Source organism: Ranitomeya imitator, chromosome 1 (genome assembly GCF_032444005.1).
Source record: "Ranitomeya imitator isolate aRanImi1 chromosome 1, aRanImi1.pri, whole genome shotgun sequence".
Lineage (NCBI taxonomy): Eukaryota > Metazoa > Chordata > Amphibia > Anura > Dendrobatidae > Ranitomeya > Ranitomeya imitator.
In genome coordinates, this window is record NC_091282.1 from 94,896,111 (window position 1) to 94,916,475 (window position 20,365).

The 20,365-nt window shown below is 44.1% G+C and overlaps 1 protein-coding gene across 3 annotated transcripts in view; it reads right to left on the bottom strand.

Annotated features, from left to right (window-relative positions):
- Positions 1-20,365, bottom strand: part of PDE4D (phosphodiesterase 4D) — a 1,251,030-nt gene that overhangs the window by 718,504 nt on the left and 512,161 nt on the right. The window contains exon 1 of one of the 3 annotated variants that reach the window (XM_069748997.1): positions 6,513-7,557. The exons of the other annotated variants lie outside the window; for them this stretch is intronic. Within the exon in view, the coding sequence (XP_069605098.1) occupies positions 6,513-6,559 (47 nt within the window). The 5' untranslated portion in view covers positions 6,560-7,557. Of the gene's footprint in view, positions 1-6,512; positions 7,558-20,365 lie in introns of those variants that run through there. 3 annotated transcript variants of the gene reach the window in all.

Here is a 20,365-nt window from a genome sequence, read left to right on the forward strand (position 1 = left end):
TGTAAGTGCAGCGACCTGAGCAGCCGGTATCTGCCTGTAAGTGCAGCGACCTGAGCAGCTGGTATCTGCCTGTAAGTGCAGTGACCTGAGCAGCCGGTATCTGCCTGTAAGTGCAGCGACCTGAGCAGCCGGTATCTGCCTGTAAGTGCAGCGACCTGAGCAGCCGGTATCTCCCTGTAAGTGCAGCGACCTGAGCAGCCGGTATCTGCCTGTAAGTGCAGCGACCTGAGCAGCCGGTATCTGCCTGTAAGTGCAGTGACCTGAGCAGCCGGTATCTGCCTGTAAGTGCAGCGACCTGAGCAGCCGGTATCTGCCTGTAAGTGCAGCGACCTGAGCAGCCGGTATCTGTCTGTAAGTGCAGCGACCTGAGCAGCCGGTATCTGCCTGTAAGTGCAGCGACCTGAGCAGCCGGTATCTGCCTGTAAGTGCAGCGACCTGAGCAGCCGGTATCTGCCTGTAAGTGCAGCGACCTGAGCAGCCGGTATCTGCCTGTAAGTGCAGCGACCTGAGCAGCCGGTATCTGCCTGTAAGTGCAGTGACCTGAGCAGCAGGTATCTGCCTGTAAGTGCAGTGACCTGAGCAGCAGGTATCTGCCTGTAAGTGCAGCGACCTGAGCAGCCGGTATCTGCCTGTAAGTGCAGCGACCTGAGCAGCCGGTATCTGCCTGTAAGTGCAGCGACCTGAGCAGCCGGTATCTGCCTGTAAGTGCAGCGACCTGAGCAGCCGGTATCTGCCTGTAAGTGCAGCGACCTGAGCAGCCGGTATCTGCCTGTAAGTGCAGCGACCTGAGCAGCCGGTATCTGCCTGTAAGTGCAGTGACCTGAGCAGCAGGTATCTGCCTGTAAGTGCAGCGACCTGAGCAGCTGGTATCTGCCTGTAAGTGCAGCAACCTGAGCAGCCGGTATCTGCCTGTAAGTGCAGCGACCTGAGCAGCCGGTATCTGCCTGTAAGTGCAGCGACCTGAGCAGCCGGTATCTGCCTGTAAGTGCAGCGACCTGAGCAGCCGGTATCTGCCTGTAAGTGCAGCGACCTGAGCAGCCGGTATCTGCCTGTAAATGCAGCGACCTGAGCAGCCGGTATCTGCCTGTAAGTGCAGCGACCTGAGCAGCTGGTATCTGCCTGTAAGTGCAGTGACCTGAGCAGCCGGTATCTGCCTGTAAATGCAGCGACCTGAGCAGCCGGTATCTGCCTGTAAGTGCAGCGACCTGAGCAGCCGGTATCTGCCTGTAAGTGCAGCGACCTGAGCAGCCGGTATCTGCCTGTAAGTGCAGCGACCTGAGCAGCCGGTATCTGCCTGTAAGTGCAGTGACCTGAGCAGCTGGTATCTGCCTGTAAGTGCAGTGACCTGAGCAGCCGGTATCTGCCTGTAAGTGCAGCGACCTGAGCAGCCGGTATCTGCCTGTAAGTGCAGCGACCTGAGCAGCCGGTATCTGCCTGTAAGTGCAGCGACCTGAGCAGCCGGTATCTGCCTGTAAGTGCAGCGACCTGAGCAGCCGGTATCTGCCTGTAAGTGCAGCGACCTGAGCAGCCGATATCTGCCTGTAAGTGCAGTGACCTGAGCAGCCGGTATCTGCCTGTAAGTGCAGCGACCTGAGCAGCCGGTATCTGCCTGTAAGTGCAGCGACCTGAGCAGCCGGTATCTGCCTGTAAGTGCAGCGACCTGAGCAGCCGGTATCTGCCTGTAAGTGCAGCGACCTGAGCAGCCGATATCTGCCTGTAAGTGCAGCGACCTGAGCAGCCGGTATCTGCCTGTAAGTGCAGTGACCTGAGCAGCTGGTATCTGCCTGTAAGTGCAGCGACCTGAGCAGCCGGTATCTGCCTGTAAGTGCAGCGACCTGAGCAGCCGGTATCTGCCTGTAAGTGCAGCGACCTGAGCAGCCGGTATCTGCCTGTAAGTGCAGCGACCTGAGCAGCCGGTATCTGCCTGTAAGTGCAGCGACCTGAGCAGCCGGTATCTGCCTGTAAGTGCAGCGACCTGAGCAGCCGGTATCTGCCTGTAAGTGCAGCGACCTGAGCAGCCGGTATCTGCCTGTAAGTGCAGCGACCTGAGCAGCCGGTATCTGCCTGTAAGTGCAGCGACCTGAGCAGCCGGTATCTGCCTGTAAGTGCAGCGACCTGAGCTTGCTCCCATTACTGCAGTTTAACCACTTACATGCCACTGTCCTTCTCTGACAACAACATGTAAATGACGGCTCCCATTAAAGTAACGCATTGACTCCCAACTAGTAACAACTAGCAATTTAAACGTTACATGTAAAAAAAGAAAAAAAATGTCAGAATTACAATTTTGTAATTGATGTATTTCCCCCTCCCCAAAAAATAAGAGTTGAAAACATATGTACCCCAAAATGGTATCAGTATAAACCTCAGCTTAGGGAAGAAAGAGCAAACTCTTACACAAATCCATAGATCGAAAAATAACAAATTTACAAGTCTCATAAAAAACTTTTTTTTTACAAATCTGAAATTTTGTCACCATGAAAATTATCAAAATAACGGGACAGGTGCAAATGTATTTTTATTGCAATTTCAGCGAGCTTCAAATTTTTTTTTCTATTTTCCAGTACATCGAATGGTGTCATTCAAAATTACAACTTGTCCCCCCCCAAAAAAATAGCCCTCATCTGACTATATTTACAGGAAAAATATAAAATATATGGCTTTTGAAACAAAGGAGGAGAAAAAAAATATGAAAGGTCAAAAACAAAATATTCCCCGGTCATTAAAAGGTTCCAACAGCTCTCAATAGATTTTCTGGACTTTTGATATGACAATTAGTCATGGCGTAACTCTCAGGGTAGATTTTTGGAAGCTGCAGTAGAAGCTATATGTACTTTTCAGTTTTTTAGTTGTTCCCCTGCAGTATTGTTTGTCAGTGTCATGGTCTATATGTAAAGAGTTGAGAACTGTCAGTAACTATACAGCCTTGAGATAAAGAAGTAACACGGGCCGGTGTTTCGTTAGCATTAATTACCGGGCGAGGAGTGTGCGTCTATTGGGCAACAATACAAAGTACAAAGTCATTACAACCAAAGGAGTTATTTCTGGTGCGGCCAGACGCCAGGAGCACTTATCACATCGAGGAGTTACGTATCACCCACTATTATTGTAAAATTCTCAAGATAAAATTTATGGCGTATTGACACAATCAGATCACAAAGAGAAGAAGGAGTATTCTACGTCAGACGTGTGTCACAGTCCCGGAGAACCCACTGTGAGAACCCACTGCAGCCACTGTGGAGTACAATACACATACTCGGTGGTACCAACAATGACAATAAACCAAAAACTGAAAAAAACAAAGTTATGGGGTTTCTAAAAATCACCTTCTACGAGCGCAGTCACACTGAATGTGTTTACGGAGGTAGTTAGAGTTTTGTTAAACCACAGTGATGTGATGTTAAACTTTATGGCACAGATCCGCAGAATGGGGCAGTGATGGTCTGGTGATGGTCTAGTGGTGGTCTAGTGAGCAACACAACCCATTAATGCATTTCCAAGCAAAATGCAACATGTATTTATGCCACCATGTCTGGTTTTACCGATGATCCAGCACATATCCTTCATCCATTGCCTGGAGATTTATTCATTAATAGATATCACCAATTATTAGATATTGGCGGGCTCATTAATGGAACCCCCGACCAATCCTGACAGCAGGATTCGGAAATAATCAGTAGAGCAGTAGAGTAGTATATCAGAAGAAGGTATTGGGCAGCACAGTGGCTCAGTGGTTAGCACTATTGGGGTCCGGGGGTTAAAATCTCAGCAAGGACAACATCTGCAAGGAGTTTGTATGTTCCCATGTTTGTGTGGGTTTCCTCCGGGTTCTCCGGTTTCCTCCCACACTCCAACAACAAACTGATAGGAAATCTAGATTGTGAGCCCCAATGGGGAAATCATAATAAATAAAATATTAGGATGGCATGGATCTCAAACATCACTAGAATACATACAGTATTGTGCTCCACATCTATGGGACTGCTGGAGATCGCCAAGTTCAGTGCTCAACTTTTTCCCCATAGAGGAGAACTGAAGCAGTATTATATATGTATTTAAAGGGACTGTTAGCACAGAATGACTGTTCAAACGAAGTACCATGGCGGGACCAATCATATTTAAATACACTTTCCCACCTGCTTGGTTTACATCAATCTCCTCCCTTCTCTGGCTCTGTGAAGACGGAGCTGTCAATCAAGTAATGGGGTGGAGATAGAGGGAAAATAAGCAGGTGAGAAGGTGTATGTAAATGACTGGCCCCACTATGAAGAACCAAGCGGCTGGACCTAGTTTGAACAGTCATCCTATGCTGACAATTGTAGACTTGAAAGAAAAGAGGCAGCACTCACCGTTCCGGGCGGTGATTATTTATTCACAAACAGGTAAAAACATTGCGGTGCGGGAGAAGAGGTGGAGAAAAAGTAGGACAAGTGTTGCAAGTGCTGCCTCTTTTCTTTCTGAACATTTACACTCTACTTTTGTCTTCCTGGCACCCTGTACAACGGGTTTCTCCATACCAATTGTTCCAGGAACTGCCTTGCTCAGGTGCTTTGGGACCGGCCTTCCTGCCTGATGCTGGGTCATATTCTGCCCTCTACCCATTGATCGAATTGTAGACTTGGCCACTGATTTTCATTGAAACCCCAGTGTCGGCGAGTCTCATTGATTCAGGTGTTATTAGCAATACTTTAATGTCTATCATGCCTGACAGACCATTCTGCATTAAGAAGCGGGCTTGTGACCAAAACAGGCCCATGATTCTCATCTTTCTTTGACAGGCCACATTCACCGTCAAGATTTGTTTACCGCAAAACTCAGAGTTAACACAATCACATGAACCTCCAACCTAACAAACATGCCTCCTAAAATAAGCTTTGGAGAATTTATAGAAAAATTCAGCCAGAGACTGTAGGCTAATCTACACCAAATAGAACATGTTTTGGCACAGATATGTTTGTGAATTTGGCCTTTGAGGACCTTGCACGGTCCTCCGAAGCTTGCTGTAGAACCCGGCTTCTTCCAAAAAGACCTGTGCAGTCGGTGATGGGACGAGATGTCAATAAAGTAGTCCAGGGTATACAGGGACCGGCAGAAGATCAAGGACAGGAGCCATAGAAGCACCAGAGGAGGTGAGTCGAATGCGGAGCTGTAAAGTTTTTTCAGGAGTTATATAATTTGCTGCGGATCCATGGATAATGGTCCCCATTAAAATCAATAGAGGAAATCTACAACACAAATTTCATGCTGTGGGTTTAGAATTGATGTTTTTTGTCACATGTGGATGGTATCATTTAATGTCATCCAATTACCGGTACTGTAATACTCTGTAAATTTTGCACCCAGAAAATCCAGATGCAAATTAGCAGTATAACCACCCTGTGTTAATACATTCCATCCTTTAATGTTAAAGGGGTTGTCTCATGTCCTTTGTTTAGAAGAGCACCGGCATCCTGCCTGCTGTAGGGTGCGGGTGATTGACAGTCCCAAAGATTGACAGGCCCAGACTGTGCACACTCCCTTCTACCACACAACTTTTCTGCTGTAATATCACACCAGCAAAGGGGGCACCGTAGTAAGCCGGAAACCGCCAGTTTCAGAGCAGCGCTTACAACTCTGAGCAAAGGCTTGTAAGCACTTTGCTCCTTGTGTAGGAAACCAGCCACTACTGATACACAGCATTGGTGGACGGGAACCTAAACAATAAGGAGTAAACTATAAAATCCAACTCATTTTTGAGATATTGCTTAATTTACAAGTACTTTTGCCAGTTTATCAAGATGAGATGACCCTTTTCATATTTTATTTCTTAATACCCCCATTTTTTTTAAAACCATCAATTTGTAGAAAGGGCTCTAGACTCCACACTCCAATATCATAATAGAGTGGTCAAACAGATTTCGATATTCTTAGTGATTACATTCCATTTTTTTGGATTTTACAAAGCAAATTATGCTCAAACCTCCAGTAACATAATATATACTGCAAACATTATAAATAGTCATAACCCCCTCTACATATATATGATGGCCGTTAAAAAAAAAAAACACGTTGGGAACTTAAAAGAATGATAACATATAAATGATAAGTTAACCCGACGTCACTGACATCTGCGCCTGTACAATGATTTCGACACGGGAATGTATTCCAAAAGGGATGAAGCCGACGTTCCCCTCATCTCTCTGCAGGACCGGCCTGCCTTATCTGATCATTTTCTGCAAATAACATTGCAGAGAAGCAGAACCAACACAGGTCACGGTGTAACGCGCTGATGAATTCACACAATACGTTCTTTACTTATCTTTTTTTTTTTAACCCAAAATGCAGACTTTTCGATTTTCCATTTTCTGAAATTTCTTTTCATTTCCCCCAAGGTTGCACATTTCCTAGTTTTCAATTGCTCAGTGTAACACAGCAGTAATACAAGACTTGACATTTCATTACATTCCCCCCCCCGCCCCCTGTATATTTTTATTTTTTCCTCCGACCAGCTGAAGGTTATATCAACTGCTTACCATATCCAAGAATGTCTCCGAAAAGGAAAATTATTGACGTGCATCATTTTCACAGGGCCTGCTACATTAACTTCCCAGATGTTCTGTTCCTTTCACAATTTCAATGGATTTAATCCAAAATCTAACAGCGACGCTGCCGGAGTCATAGGTTATTGCCAGTAATATATTCCATGAACACATCAATGTCCAGGAGGTGAAGAATAGATTATCACAGTGATTCACGGGCATCGGTCCATCCATTTATTCCCCAATGTTCAGTTTGGCAAACAAACAAAATTGCCCAAAATATATGTAAAAAAAGAAAAAAAGAAAAAGTTAAACGAAGCTCAGGCATTAATTAGCCTTGTGCGGTGATGAATAAACCTGTATTGCAGAAGATAGTTAGTCACATCGGTGATTTGGGTTGTGCAAACCTCACGGGAGTTACCAAAATTATCTCCCACTTGAAATTGCTTTGCCATATTGCCCGAGGAAATTTCTTTCCTCTTCTTGGTAAAATCCAAGCTCGTTTTCGTCCATGTAAACTATGTCTTTTTTTTTGTTTCTTGCAAGGTGGCAAACAGGCTATAAATATAGCTGGTGCTTCTTCGTAGGTTGCCTCTCCTTACAGATCCGGGTTCCTATGTCTTTCCTGTTGCTGTCATGTGCCCATTCCTATATGACGCTGGACCTCATAAAAGGCTGGATACTCCCCTGCAATAAAATGACTAAACTATTGATCTTCTTTGATCCTTGCGGTCATTTACATATCTCAGAGCCATATTAACGCCTTCTGATAAAACTGCAAGGTGGGGGATAAGATCATAGGTGCCAGTCACATGCCAATGTTAAATCCCATTCATGAATTCTGCTGCCAGGAGTCATTGTACTTGAAGATCTGACCTGAGCTCTTCGTAGGGTGCGATCCTTCGGAATAGTTGCCGAGTTCGAAGTTCTTGTTTTTTTTTTTTTAATTTTCCAGGTTCACCTTGCTGTATAGTTCCTTGATTGCAGCTCCGGACTCTTGCACACTCGATGGCACTGTACTCTTGCTCTGCAGCAGAATGGGCTCCAGCCTGCAGTGAGAGCTGCCTGATAGAGGATGAGCTAGCATCGAGGGGGTCCTCTAGGTGGGTTCCCAGCACTCCGCATATTCCAGTGCCCACGACAGAGAGAACGATAAAGCATCCTGGATGAGCGGAATATGAAAATTACTCAGTAAGAAAATAGGAAGTTATTTTCTTCCATCATTCATGTGTATACTTAACTCCTTCAAGCAGGATCACCCATAGCACCATACGGCTAATTTTTAGCCTGAAATCTATTCCAATTTTCTTTCCTGTGGAAATTATTCATGATTTATTTCGATTTTACCGAATTCAAAAGCTTAATGCAAATATCAGCCTCTCATCTCAGAAGACGCAGTGATAGACGTGGTCGCTGACTCTTCTTATTGCATCCAAAATAAGGAAGGAGAACGGGAGGGTGAAACTCAATTATATGGTGTAAGAATGAAGGTATATCTTATCCAAAAAAGCTGTGTGAGATAAAGGAACTGTGGAAACCAGGAAAACATTTTTTTTTTCTGTAAAAGCATATTTGCCAACTGGGAGGCTCCTGGAAAAATTGGAGACCCCCGTAAGAGTTGGCAAATCTCCCAGGTACTGATTAAACCCCTTATAATCTGTCAAAGGTGGTTTCAAGAGGCTTTGGTGCCAATCAAAGGCCCCCATACACATTAGATATCTGTTGGCCGAACACCAATCGTTCGGCCGACGGCCATCTCAGCCAACTTTTCCATATGCAGGTGACCTCCTATGTTCTCCATGAGAAAACCGCCAGCTTACATGTCAGCCGATGACCCATCTCCAGGAGAACAAAGATCAGTAGTCCAAAATCAGACATTCCCCATCAACATCTCCACTGATCAATCAGCCGGCGCTCCCATACAGAGAGTTTTCAGCCGGACCTGTCAATATCAGTGGCTTTGGCCAACATTAGTCTAATGCGTATTGGCGCCTTGAGGGTATATTTGCTCTGCATTTTTTTCAGCTGCTTTTTGAGCAGGTTCACTTGAAAAAAATTACAGAAAAAAGCTCAATAAAAATCCAAAGGACATTCCTATTAATTTGTATGGAAAAACGACTTGCTGCTCAGATGTTCAGCTTTTTAAACGTATCAAACTTTCATAAATGCCAAGCATTTAAATAAAGTAATATGTACATTTATCTGGCATTTTCTGCTAGGAAGACATTCAATACTTTTCAAAAGAAGTCAATGAGAAGGCAAAAAGATACTCGGAAGATGCCTGTTAGCATTTCCTCAGGAAAAAAAGGGCCAATGTTTTTCTTCATTGTTTAACAGATTTAAAAAAAAGTCCATAAAAAAAGACACTCAAAAAACGCTAAAAAAACACGGGTGAGAAAAAAAAACACAGAAAAAGCGCTCAGGAATCAACCAGAAAAAAAGATTCTTTAAGTTTACAAAACTGCAGAGAAATGGAGCGATTCCTGAAGATGCACAGCCTAGGTAGCTTGGAAGAGGAATGGAGGGGTATAGACTAAAAAGGAGGAAAGATTTTTATGAAGTAGCAGGTAGGTTGGTAGGTGAACCTACCACTAATCTTCTATACACTCCAACTGATAATAAAAATTCCCAGAGATTGCGCAATGTTAAGTTTTACTGTATGAGACACTTCTCAGACCTTCAGTTGGTCCTCAAGAGCGAGAAGGAGTATCTGAGACCACAAGAGCCCGAGCTCCCCCAATAAGGTCAAAGCTGGACCAGCCAAGAATAAATGTCTCAGACTACCAAAGCACACAGAGCATAGAGTACTCCGAGGAGCTGGCGGCCAGTTTACAGAAGTATTTGCGTCTGGTTTTTAATGTAATTGTCTCGGTTGGCGTGAACGTTCTTCTTGAGGAATCTATCTCTCCCAGGCAATGGCAATCCCATTTGCTAATTTATCATGGATATTTTGCACAATTTGAGCCAAAAACTGCCTTTTGTGAATATCACCACATTTATGTGGATTAGAAACTTTCCGCACTTTGTCCATCAAAAAGGCATAGCTTTGGTGGAAAGGGAGTGCAAAAAATGGCAAAGCAAGCCAACTAATAGGTGTTGTAATCTTAAAGGGAATCTGTCAGCAGGTTTGTACCATTTAATCCGAGAGCCGCATAAAATGGGGCAAGTACGTCTGATTTCAGTGATGTGTCACTTATTAGGCTCTATGTTGTAGTGTGAATACAATCAGGGTTTTATCAGAAGGAGATTATCACTACAGGACTAGGTCTCACGTGCACAGCAGTCAGGCTAATCTTGGCAGTCACGCCCCCACCAATGATTGGCTGCTTGCTAACACTGTATAGTGTTCAGTGATGTAGGTGAGGTTATGCACAGCTCAGTATTCATAGCTCTGATATGGCAGGAATTCCATCAAGACTGCACTAAGTAGCCCTGTAAGTGAGATATCGTTGGCATCAGGCTCTCTTACCCTATATTATGCTGTTACTGTAATAAATTTATCAAACACCACAAGCTAAAACAGCATCTCTAAAAGTTAGACAGTGTTGATAAATGTGCCCCAAAGTCTGCAATAGGATATCAGGATTAAAAAAAGGGTCGGCTTTTTTTTTTTGCCTGAAAGAGCACCAGACTTGTCCATTGGATATGTCCAGATTTAGAGCTCAGCTTATCGGCCTCAAATAACGATGAGCTGCAATACTAGACACAGCCAATGAACAAGAGTGGCACTACTTCTGGGAAAAAGAAGCAAAGCTATTTGTTTCCCATCCTGAACCTCATTTATTGTTTAAATATTATCTTCACTCAATGGTCAAATGTCTGAAACATATTTCTTTTGACAATGAATCTCATCAGATACAGTAAATGTGTCCTTTCACATTCACATCAAGCACCAGCTCCCAGTGGGGCTTCCGATCTAATTCTGTATTCTACAATGGTGCACATCCTTGGAGTAATTTCGTGAAGCTCAGAAGTCAGGAAACTGGAGCACCCAAAGGAATCACGGGCAAACATCTGGAGTAGAGATGAGCGTCTATGTTAGGAAAACGATCTCTGTATCCGACTTTCCGATATTCATGCCATATTGGTACCCAATTCATGCCTAATTTATGTTTGACGATCATTTCCGAACATATTCATTCATCTCTACTCATTGACTTCAATGGCGTTCGGCTATGTTCGGCGAATATTGCAAATACAATATTCGCCGGCAATCATAATCCGAACCATAGTGGTAAGAAGTGAGCCCCCATTCTGACCAAGAAAGAAAACTCTGCTCAGCTTGGACTGAACTCCTTTGTTGGTTTCGTACTGGTCTCCGGTACAGCAGGAGGATCTGCTGCTGATGCCCTTTCTAGAATCCGGGAAGAGTGTTGACAACCAGGCAGCTATTTTTGTAATAAGCCGATCAGCAAGTTTATTGATGAGGGCGGAAGGTTCTATGTAAGGACCATTACCCTAATGTCTATATATCTCATCAGTGAGCTGGATGCCGTACCAACAAACCCATTAGATAAATACATATAAAATATTTAGATAGCAATGTACAAATGATAGTTATCACTGGAAGTATTCATGTTCTCAAGCTCACAAATGAGACCCGAGAGTAAATGAATATTTATGAGCACTCTATCTAAAAAAGGTTATGGTGATAATGGTACAACCATTAGGGCAATAAAATGAAATGGGTCTTTTTTTATCACACTGCCCCCTTTTATGTTAGCTGATTACCACAGGTCTGGTTTCTGGCACTCCAAGCAAACACATGTAGCTTTACATAGCAGTCATTCGTCTGTCTATTTAATACATGGGCATATTAAAGAGTGAATGAACTTTTATTTTAATAATTATATCAAGTATGGAAAGTTAAAGCGCTCCTCCCATCAAAGTTTTTGTCCTCATAATATATTGCAGTCATCATATTATATAGCACTGTCTACTTACATTTGCTCATTTTGCCTTTCAACAGCTAATTCTTCTTTTTTCCATTAGGTCTATGACATCACATGATTAAAGACTGATTAGCTGAATCCTTCTAAGGTCTATGTAGAAACAGGAGGTCAATTTTCCCTGCATGTGTCATAAGTCACTGCAAAAGTCAATGGTGGGGGAGGAGGGAGCAGCTGAGTCAAGAGTTGAAGAGGGAAATGATATTTCCTGTTTCCAGTTGGAGCAAAAAAAGAGAAGAATTAGCTGGGTAGAAAGTCAAAATGAGCAATTGTAAGCACATAGTGCTGTATAAAATGGTAATTGCAATATATAAAGAGGATAAAAACTTTGATGGGAGGAGGAGGAGTGTTTCTTTAACAAAGTTAATATCATTAGCCAGTTTGGCTTCTTTTCTATTCAAAAACACTCCTAAAGTGCCATCCTAAGACCTGCTCTTCCTCTTTTTGCTTGCCTTTTTTGGTTTTGATTCAGTTAGACTCCTCAGATTATGTGGCTCCTCCAAGTCCAAAGTCCAGGTGGGAACTGGGCTGTGGGCATCGGTGCAGCAGATTCGTAGGGCATGCAGGATACAGACAGCTTAGGTACAGAATACTGCAAGCAGCTAGGCGGAGTGCAGGAAACCACAGACAGGTGGGAGATGTCCATGAGACCGAAGACCAGTAGCCAGGAAATATAAGGAGCCCACAGGCAGGAAGAGTACAGGAAAAAGCAGCCAGACAGAGCAAGTCCAGGAGACCAGAGACAAGAAGGTGGGAGACGTAAGGAGACTGCAGGCAGGCAGAGTGCAGTAACCGTAGGCAAGAGGAAGATGTCTACGACACAGCAGGCAGGCAGGTGGAGTGCAGGGAACCGCAGGCAGGCCAGAGACGTCCAGGAAACTACAGACAGAAACTAAACTTGTTAAGGTGTATATAGCAAGCCAGATCTAGCAACACAAGTCTTGATACCAAGACACAAGTGTGTGTCTTGGTGAGCCTTATATAGACCCGGATAGATGCTCACGCTCACATGGAATCACAGAGGGTCATCTGCAAAGCCCGACATGGAGCACAACAGAGTCTAGCAGGCCAGGACGAGGAAAGCAAGGCACAGATCCGGGACAGGTGCCTAACAGATTCAATATCAGTCCTTTAGGAGGCACTTTAGGAGGTTGGACAATCCTGTGGTCTCCTCATGGTGCTCTATTGATTCGTTTTCTTACTCCTGCAGTGAAGCGGGTCATTGTTGCAATTCAATTTAATTTTAAAAAATTGCCTTATTTGCCTCATAGCTTTGTATGGCACTGTCTATTGCTGACTGCAAAATAACTTAAAGTGGTTGACCGATTTTGATATATTGATGACATATTCACAGGATAGGTGATCAATATCAGATGTGTGGGGGTTGTAAGTTGACTGCTGGACACATGGTTGATGGGAGGTATGTATCATGGAAGTGGTCTTCCTCTGTGTTGTAAACCAGGAATAGTGCTCTAGTACACAAAGTACTAAGAGGCTTGTTAGTGCAGCCTGGCCAGGTTTAAGGGCAGGCGGGCCTGGCTGCCTATATATTCCACCCCTTGGTGTGGTTCTTTCTATTGGAACTGTTTACTATGTTTTTGTCTGCACTGAAAGGCCTCTTATTTCCTTTGCTTGTGGTGTGGTTTATGTGGAGTGAAACAAACCAGCCAAACTTGGACATAGAAATGGTTCCTGTGATACCTCATCCTGTGGACAAGTGAGTTGCATCGACATGAGCTCCAACACCCAGCACCTCACCGATCAGCTTTGTACTATAGAACACCTCCTATTGTAAAGTTATGGACAGCACAGGTCATCAATGTGACGGGACAACCCCTTTAACTGAGAATTCATCAGTGAGTTTGTTTTGACATGAGTTTTTAATACCAACCATCCTTCTTTTGCGCTCTTCTCATCTGATTTATTACCATATTAAAGGGTAATTTTTTACAAATTTTTTTTTACTTGTTAAAAAGGTTATTGTGAGCCTGGGGTATCCAGTTCACAGATATAGATGGAGCCAGGCACCATTTTACTGTGCACCAGAGCTGTGCATTGGTAACAATTTCCCTCTATCACTTATAGACTGTGGAGCCCAGATCACAGTAATTACCAGTGAAAGCTAGCAAGGTCTGGGCACCAGCGCTGCAATGGTGATTTCATCCAGTGACATGTACACACCAATAAATGAAATCGTGAGTACATGCCACTGGATGAAATAAAAAATGCTGATGAATCAGGCTTTGTGGAGCACAGGCTTTTGCAGGTGAATGGTGCAAATTTTTGATTGAAACCCAGTAAAAAAAATATTTTTAGGCCAAAATACCTTCATTTAAATACAAAAACGCTGCTCCTGACGGGTGACTGTATCATCTATTCTCCTCTACCATTGCTTCTTGTGGAGGATACACATACACAGGGGACATCATATAGCGGCATTTGTAGCACCAACAGTTTTAGCCGCATGAGCTCTAAGTGTATCATTTTATAGATTTAAAGTGGTTGCCTTACCTGCAAGGCATCTTTTAGTATCTAAGCTAGCATGGCCAGTAAATCAACCCATGGTTATCAGCTGTTAACATTGGGGAAGTTGTGGACAACAATACATTTTTCCATCAGATTTTGAATGGATGTCCATTAAATGCATGGACAGGTCGTGTCCACCATGGTGGAAGGCAGCTGACACTTGCCAGCTCTTTATTCTGGCTCACAGACGGATCCACTATGTAAAACACATGTCTCCTGGTTATCCAGGTAAGACAATCCTTGAAATACAGAGGGTTCTCAATGGTTTGTAAACAGCCCGTTAGGATCGCAAGAAATTATCATCATCATATATGAGAATAACAATGTTTCTGCAACATGTGGATGGGTTCTTGCAAACCTAATTCAGATGAATGGGACTCTAGTAAAAGTTTCAGGAACAAATCTACCAAGTGTGAACCAAAATAGAAAAAATACTGCCTCCTCCCACAGAATATAGTCAGTCGCTGCTTCTCCCATTGAGTTGTTGACGGATACACATAGAATAATGAATACTCTACAGAAAGCCTCTCAAAATAGGAAATGGACGATAAGAAATGTTTGATAGAGAGCAGCACATTGTTCCTCACTGAATAGCTCGGTAATGTCAGATATCGTTGTTAAGAATGGGAACATTATACATTCGGGATAGGTTTCTTAGTTATGCATATACAAGAAACCCTTTCACTTGTTATGTTTGGCAGCTCTTTAGGAGACATGAAAATGCATACGACTTGTCCAAGACAGAAGATGGACAAGGTTAATAGAAACGCATACAAATATCTGTCTAAATAACAAATATCTTTGTTTCTTGTAGTGTCGGATCTGTCCATACAGAACATGGACAACCAATAATCTGGATGTCCACCTTGTAATTCTACATCTCCAGTTGGCCATGTCACCCCAGCCGAAAATCAGCAATTTCTAGAAAATATTCTTCATTTTTTTTTTACTAAAAAGCAGATGTTTTTCATTCTGTGGATGATTTGCTGTATTTTTTTTTCCATCCCTGCATATACATTATATTGCTTATAGCATATATTGTGCTTATTGGTGTATGCGCTGTAATAAAGAAATGCCACTTGTGCCATTGTCAAATACTGAAGTTTGGATAAAGATCAGAAATGAATCTTTATGTCAAATGTGCAAGTTCTGACATCTGAAAGGGGCATAAATTATTTGATGGACAGCACGGTGGCTCAGTGGTCAGCACTGATGCTTTGAGTTCAAATGCCCCCAAGAACAACATCTGCAAGGAGTTTCCTCCCACACGTCAAATATATACGGTACTAGATTGTGAGCCCCAATTGGGCAAATTATACTGATGTCTGCAAAGCATTGCGGAATGAATGGCGCCATATTAGTGAGTAAAAAAATAAATGTATAATGGTGTTTAGTATTGCTTTTTTGCAGTTTTAATAATTACGATAGTCTTTTATGTTAGTCCTCTACCATATTGTTTAGTTGATAAGCATTAGATGGTCTTATCTGGCAAGGAGTATCATCATGGTTATTTGGTAAAGATTTTCATGTTGGTCTTCTACGGTAAGGAGAGCCACATTTGTCCTCTGGTAAAGAGTGTCTTGTTTGTTAAAACAAGGCACGCCATGCTGAGTAATTGATAAGCGTGCCATGTTGAGTTTCTCTGGTAAAGAGTGTCTTGTTGGTTTTCTATGATAAAGAGTGCCACAAAATGGTCATGTTTGTCCTCTGGTAAAGACTGTCATGTTTGTCTTCTGGTAAAGAGTGCCATTATGGTTATTGACAAAGAGTATCATGTTGGTCTTCTATGGTAAAGAGCACTATATTAGTCCTCTGGTAAAGTATTTCAAGTTGGTCTTCTATGGAAAAGAGGGCCATGTTGGTCATCCATGGTAAAGAGTGCCATTTTGGTCCTTGGATAAAAAGTGCCTTGCTTGTCCTACGGTAAACATAGTAACATAGTAACATAATTAGTAAGGCCGAAAAAAGACATTTGTCCATCCAGTTCAGCCTATATTCCATCATAATAAATACCCAGATCTACGTCCTTCTACAGAACCTAATAATTGTATGATACAATATTGTTCTGCTCCAGGAAGACATCCAGGCCTCTCTTGAACCCCTCGACTGAGTTCGCCATCACCACCTCCTCAGGCAAGCAATTCCAGATTCTCACTGCCCTAACAGTAAAGAATCCTCTTCTCTGTTAGTGGAAAAACCTTCTCTCCTCCAGACGCAAAGAATGCCCCCTTGTGCCCGTCACCTTCCTTGGTATAAACAGATCCTCAGCGAGATATTTGTATTGTCCCCTTATGTACTTATACATGGTTATTAGATCGCCCCTCGGTCGTCTTTTTTCAAACTGTCATGTTTGTCTTCTGGTAAAGAGTGCCATTATGGCTATTCACAAAGAGTATCATGTTGGTCTTCTGTGGTAAAGATCACTATATTAGTCCTCTGGTAAAGTATTTCAAGTTGGTCTTCTATGGAAAAGAGGGCCATGTTGGGTTTCTTTGGTAAAGAACGTCTTGTTGGTCTTCTATGATAAACAGTGCGATAGTTGTCTTCTGGTAAAGAGAGTCTTACTGCTTATTCACAAAGTGTATCATGTTGGTCTTCTATAGTAATGAGCAACATGATGGTTCTCTCGTTAAAAGTACAATACTGGCTTTCTGCTGAAGAATGTTATGTTGGTCATGTCATTGGTCTTGTGCCATGTTGCGTCTTCATAAAGAGTGCCATGATTAGGGTTGAGCGACCTTGACCTTTTTAGAGTCGAGCCGTGTTTCGCGAAACCCGACTATCTTAGAAGTCGAGTCGAGTGGAATCGGCCGATTATCGCGAAAAGTCGGGTATCGCCCGAAACACGAAACCCAATGCAAGTCAATGGGGGAGCATAGTCGGCAGTGAGTGGAGGCCAGGAAAACACCTACACTGCCCATTTTAATGGCAAAAACATCCATTCTTGTTAAAGAAGCTTGTCAATCGTAATTTACCTTATAATAATTGGAAGACATTTGAAATTGGGGGTCATTTGGCTAAAGTTGTGGGGGGTAGGGCTGGTTCAAGTAATTAGTGGGCCCAGTAAATCTGGACCACGTCACGGCAGTGGAGCAGGGAGAGGTAAGTATTTCAACTTTGCAAGTGCTGTGATCCTGAGCAAGCAGGGGGGGCCCACTCGTTGGCATTGGCACTGGCACAGGGCCCCTCAAAGTACAGCGGTGTGTTTGCATGGCGGGGGCGCCTCCCACCGGCAGCAACACTTTTGCATACTATGAGAGGCCCTGTGCCAGTGACGTCGCCAACTAGTATTCCTCCCCCCACCTGATGAAGGAACCTGCACTTTCATCTGCACCTTCCTCTTTGTCCCCGTGTAAGGTGGTATGGTATGCGGGAAGAGGAACCTGACTTTCAGCAGGGTCACAATCTTGCTGTGTAGCGTGCACGGGGAATTTTGCGTTATGGGTCAATGTACCAGCAGACTCATCTATCACTGGCTGGGCAATGGGCAGGATGAGGAGGAAACACAGATATAGGCCCAAAGAATAAAGTTGGCTAAATGCAGTTCAAAATTGGTAACACAGGACTAACCAGGGGGCATTGCAGTGGAGGACAACTGGAATGAGAGGCTGACACAGAGAGTAGGCCCAAATCAGTAAGTAGTCGAAATGCAGTTCAAAATTGGCAACCGTAGTAAACAGGCGGCACAGCTTTGTTCAGTGGAGGAGAACAGCAAGGAGTGGCAGACACCGATAGTAGGCCCCAACCCAACTAGTAGGCCAAATGCAGTCTAAGATTAACAACTACTTAACGAGAGCCTGAAAATGGAATTTCAGGACAGGAAACCAGGAGAACAGCAAGGAGTGGCAGACACCGATAGTAGGCCCCAAACCAACTAGTACGCCAAATGCAGTTGTTCCGTTTAACCACAATTTAATGAGAGCCTGAAGATAGAAGTTCAGGAAAGGCAACCTGGAGAACACCTTGGAGTGTAACACACCATCTCTCTACACCACATACCCAATTTGTAGGCCTAATGCAGCGTAGTTTCCAACAACTACTAAACGAGAGCCGGAAGATCGAAGCTCAGGAATGGCAACCTGGAGAACACCTTGGAGTGGAACACACCATCTCTCTACACCCCATACCCAATTTGTAGGCCTAATGCAGCGTAGTTTCCAACAACTACTAAACGAGAGCCGGAAGATCGAAGCTCAGGAAAGGCAACCTGGAGAACACCTTGGAGTGGAACACACCATCTCTCTACACCCCATACCCAATTTGTAGGCCTAATGCAGTGTAGTTTCCAAGAACTACTAAACGAGAGCCGGAAGATCGAAGCTCAGGAAAGGCAACCTGGAGAACACCTTGGAGTGGAACACACCATCTCTCTACACCCCATACCCAATTTGTAGGCCTAATGCAGTGTAGTTTCCAACAACTACTAAACGAGAGCATGAAGATCGAAGCATTGGCGAGGAAACCTGGGGAACACCTTGGAGTGGAACACACCATCTCTCTACACCCCATACCCAATTTGTAGGCCTAATGCAGCGTAGTTTCCAACAACTACTAAACGAGAGCCGGAAGATCGAAGCTCAGGAAAGGCAACCTGGAGAACACCTTGGAGTGGAACACACCATCTCTCTACACCCCATACCCAATTTGTAGGCCTAATGCAGTGTAGTTTCCAAGAACTACTAAATGAGAGCCGGAAGATCGAAGCTCAGGAAAGGCAACCTGGAGAACACCTTGGAGTGGAACACACCATCTCTCTACACCCCATACCCAATTTGTAGGCCTAATGCAGTGTAGTTTCCAAGAACTACTAAACGAGAGCCGGAAGATCGAAGCTCAGGAAAGGCAACCTGGAGAACACCTTGGAGTGGAACACACCATCTCTCTACACCCTATACCCAATTTGTAGGCCTAATGCAGTGTAGTTTCCAAGAACTACTAAACGAGAGCCGGAAGATCGAAGCTCAGGAAAGGCAACCTGGAGAACACCTTGGAGTGGAACACACCATCTCTCTACATCCCATACCCAATTTGTAGGCCTAATGCAGTGTAGTTTCCAAGAACTACTAAACGAGAGCCGGAAGATCGAAGCTCAGGAAAGGCAACCTGGAGAACACCTTGGAGTGGAACACACCATCTCTCTACACCCCATACCCAATTTGTAGGCCTAATGCAGTGTAGTTTCCAACAACTACTAAACGAGAGCATGAAGATCGAAGCATTGGCGAGGAAACCTGGGGAACACCTTGGAGTGGAACACACCATCTCTCTACACCCCATACCCAATTTGTAGGCCTAATGCAGCGTAGTTTCCAACAACTACTAAACGAGAGCCGGAAGATCGAAGCTCAGGAAAGGCAACCTGGAGAACACCTTGGAGTGGAACACACCATCTCTCTACACCCCATACCCAATTTGTAGGCCTAATGCAGTGTAGTTTCCAAGAACTACTAAACGAGAGCCGGAAGATCGAAGCTCAGGAAAGGCAACCTGGAGAACACCTTGGAGTGGAACACACCATCTCTCTACACCCCATACCCAATTTGTAGGCCTAATGCAGTGTAGTTTCCAAGAACTACTAAACGAGAGCCGGAAGATCGAAGCTCAGGAAAGGCAACCTGGAGAACACCTTGGAGTGGAACACACCATCTCTCTACATCCCATACCCAATTTGTAGGCCTAATGCAGTGTAGTTTCCAACAACTACTAAACGAGAGCCGGAAGATCGAAGCTCAGGAAAGGCAACCTGGAGAACACCTTGGAGTGGAACACACCATCTCTCTACACCCCATACCCAATTTGTAGGCCTAATGCAGTGTAGTTTCCAAGAACTACTAAACGAGAGCCGGAAGATCGAAGCTCAGGAAAGGCAACCTGGAGAACACCTTGGAGTGGAACACACCATCTCTCTACACCCCATACCCAATTTGTAGGCCTAATGCAGTGTAGTTTCCAAGAACTACTAAACGAGAGCCGGAAGATCGAAGCTCAGGAAAGGAAACCTGGAGAACACCTTGGAGTGGAACACACCATCTCTCTACACCCCATACCCAATTTGTAGGCCTAATGCAGTGTAGTTTCCAAGAACTACTAAACGAGAGCCGGAAGATCGGAGCTCAGGAAAGGTAACCTGGAGAACACCTTGGAGTGGAACACACCATCTCTCTACACCCCATACCCAATTTGTAGGCCTAATGCAGCGTAGTTTCCAACAACTACTAAACGAGAGCCGGAAGATCGAAGCTCAGGAAAGGCAACCTGGAGAACACCTTGGAGTGGAACACACCATCTCTCTACACCCCATACCCAATTTGTAGGCCTAATGCAGTGTAGTTTCCAAGAACTACTAAACGAGAGCCGGAAGATCGAAGCTCA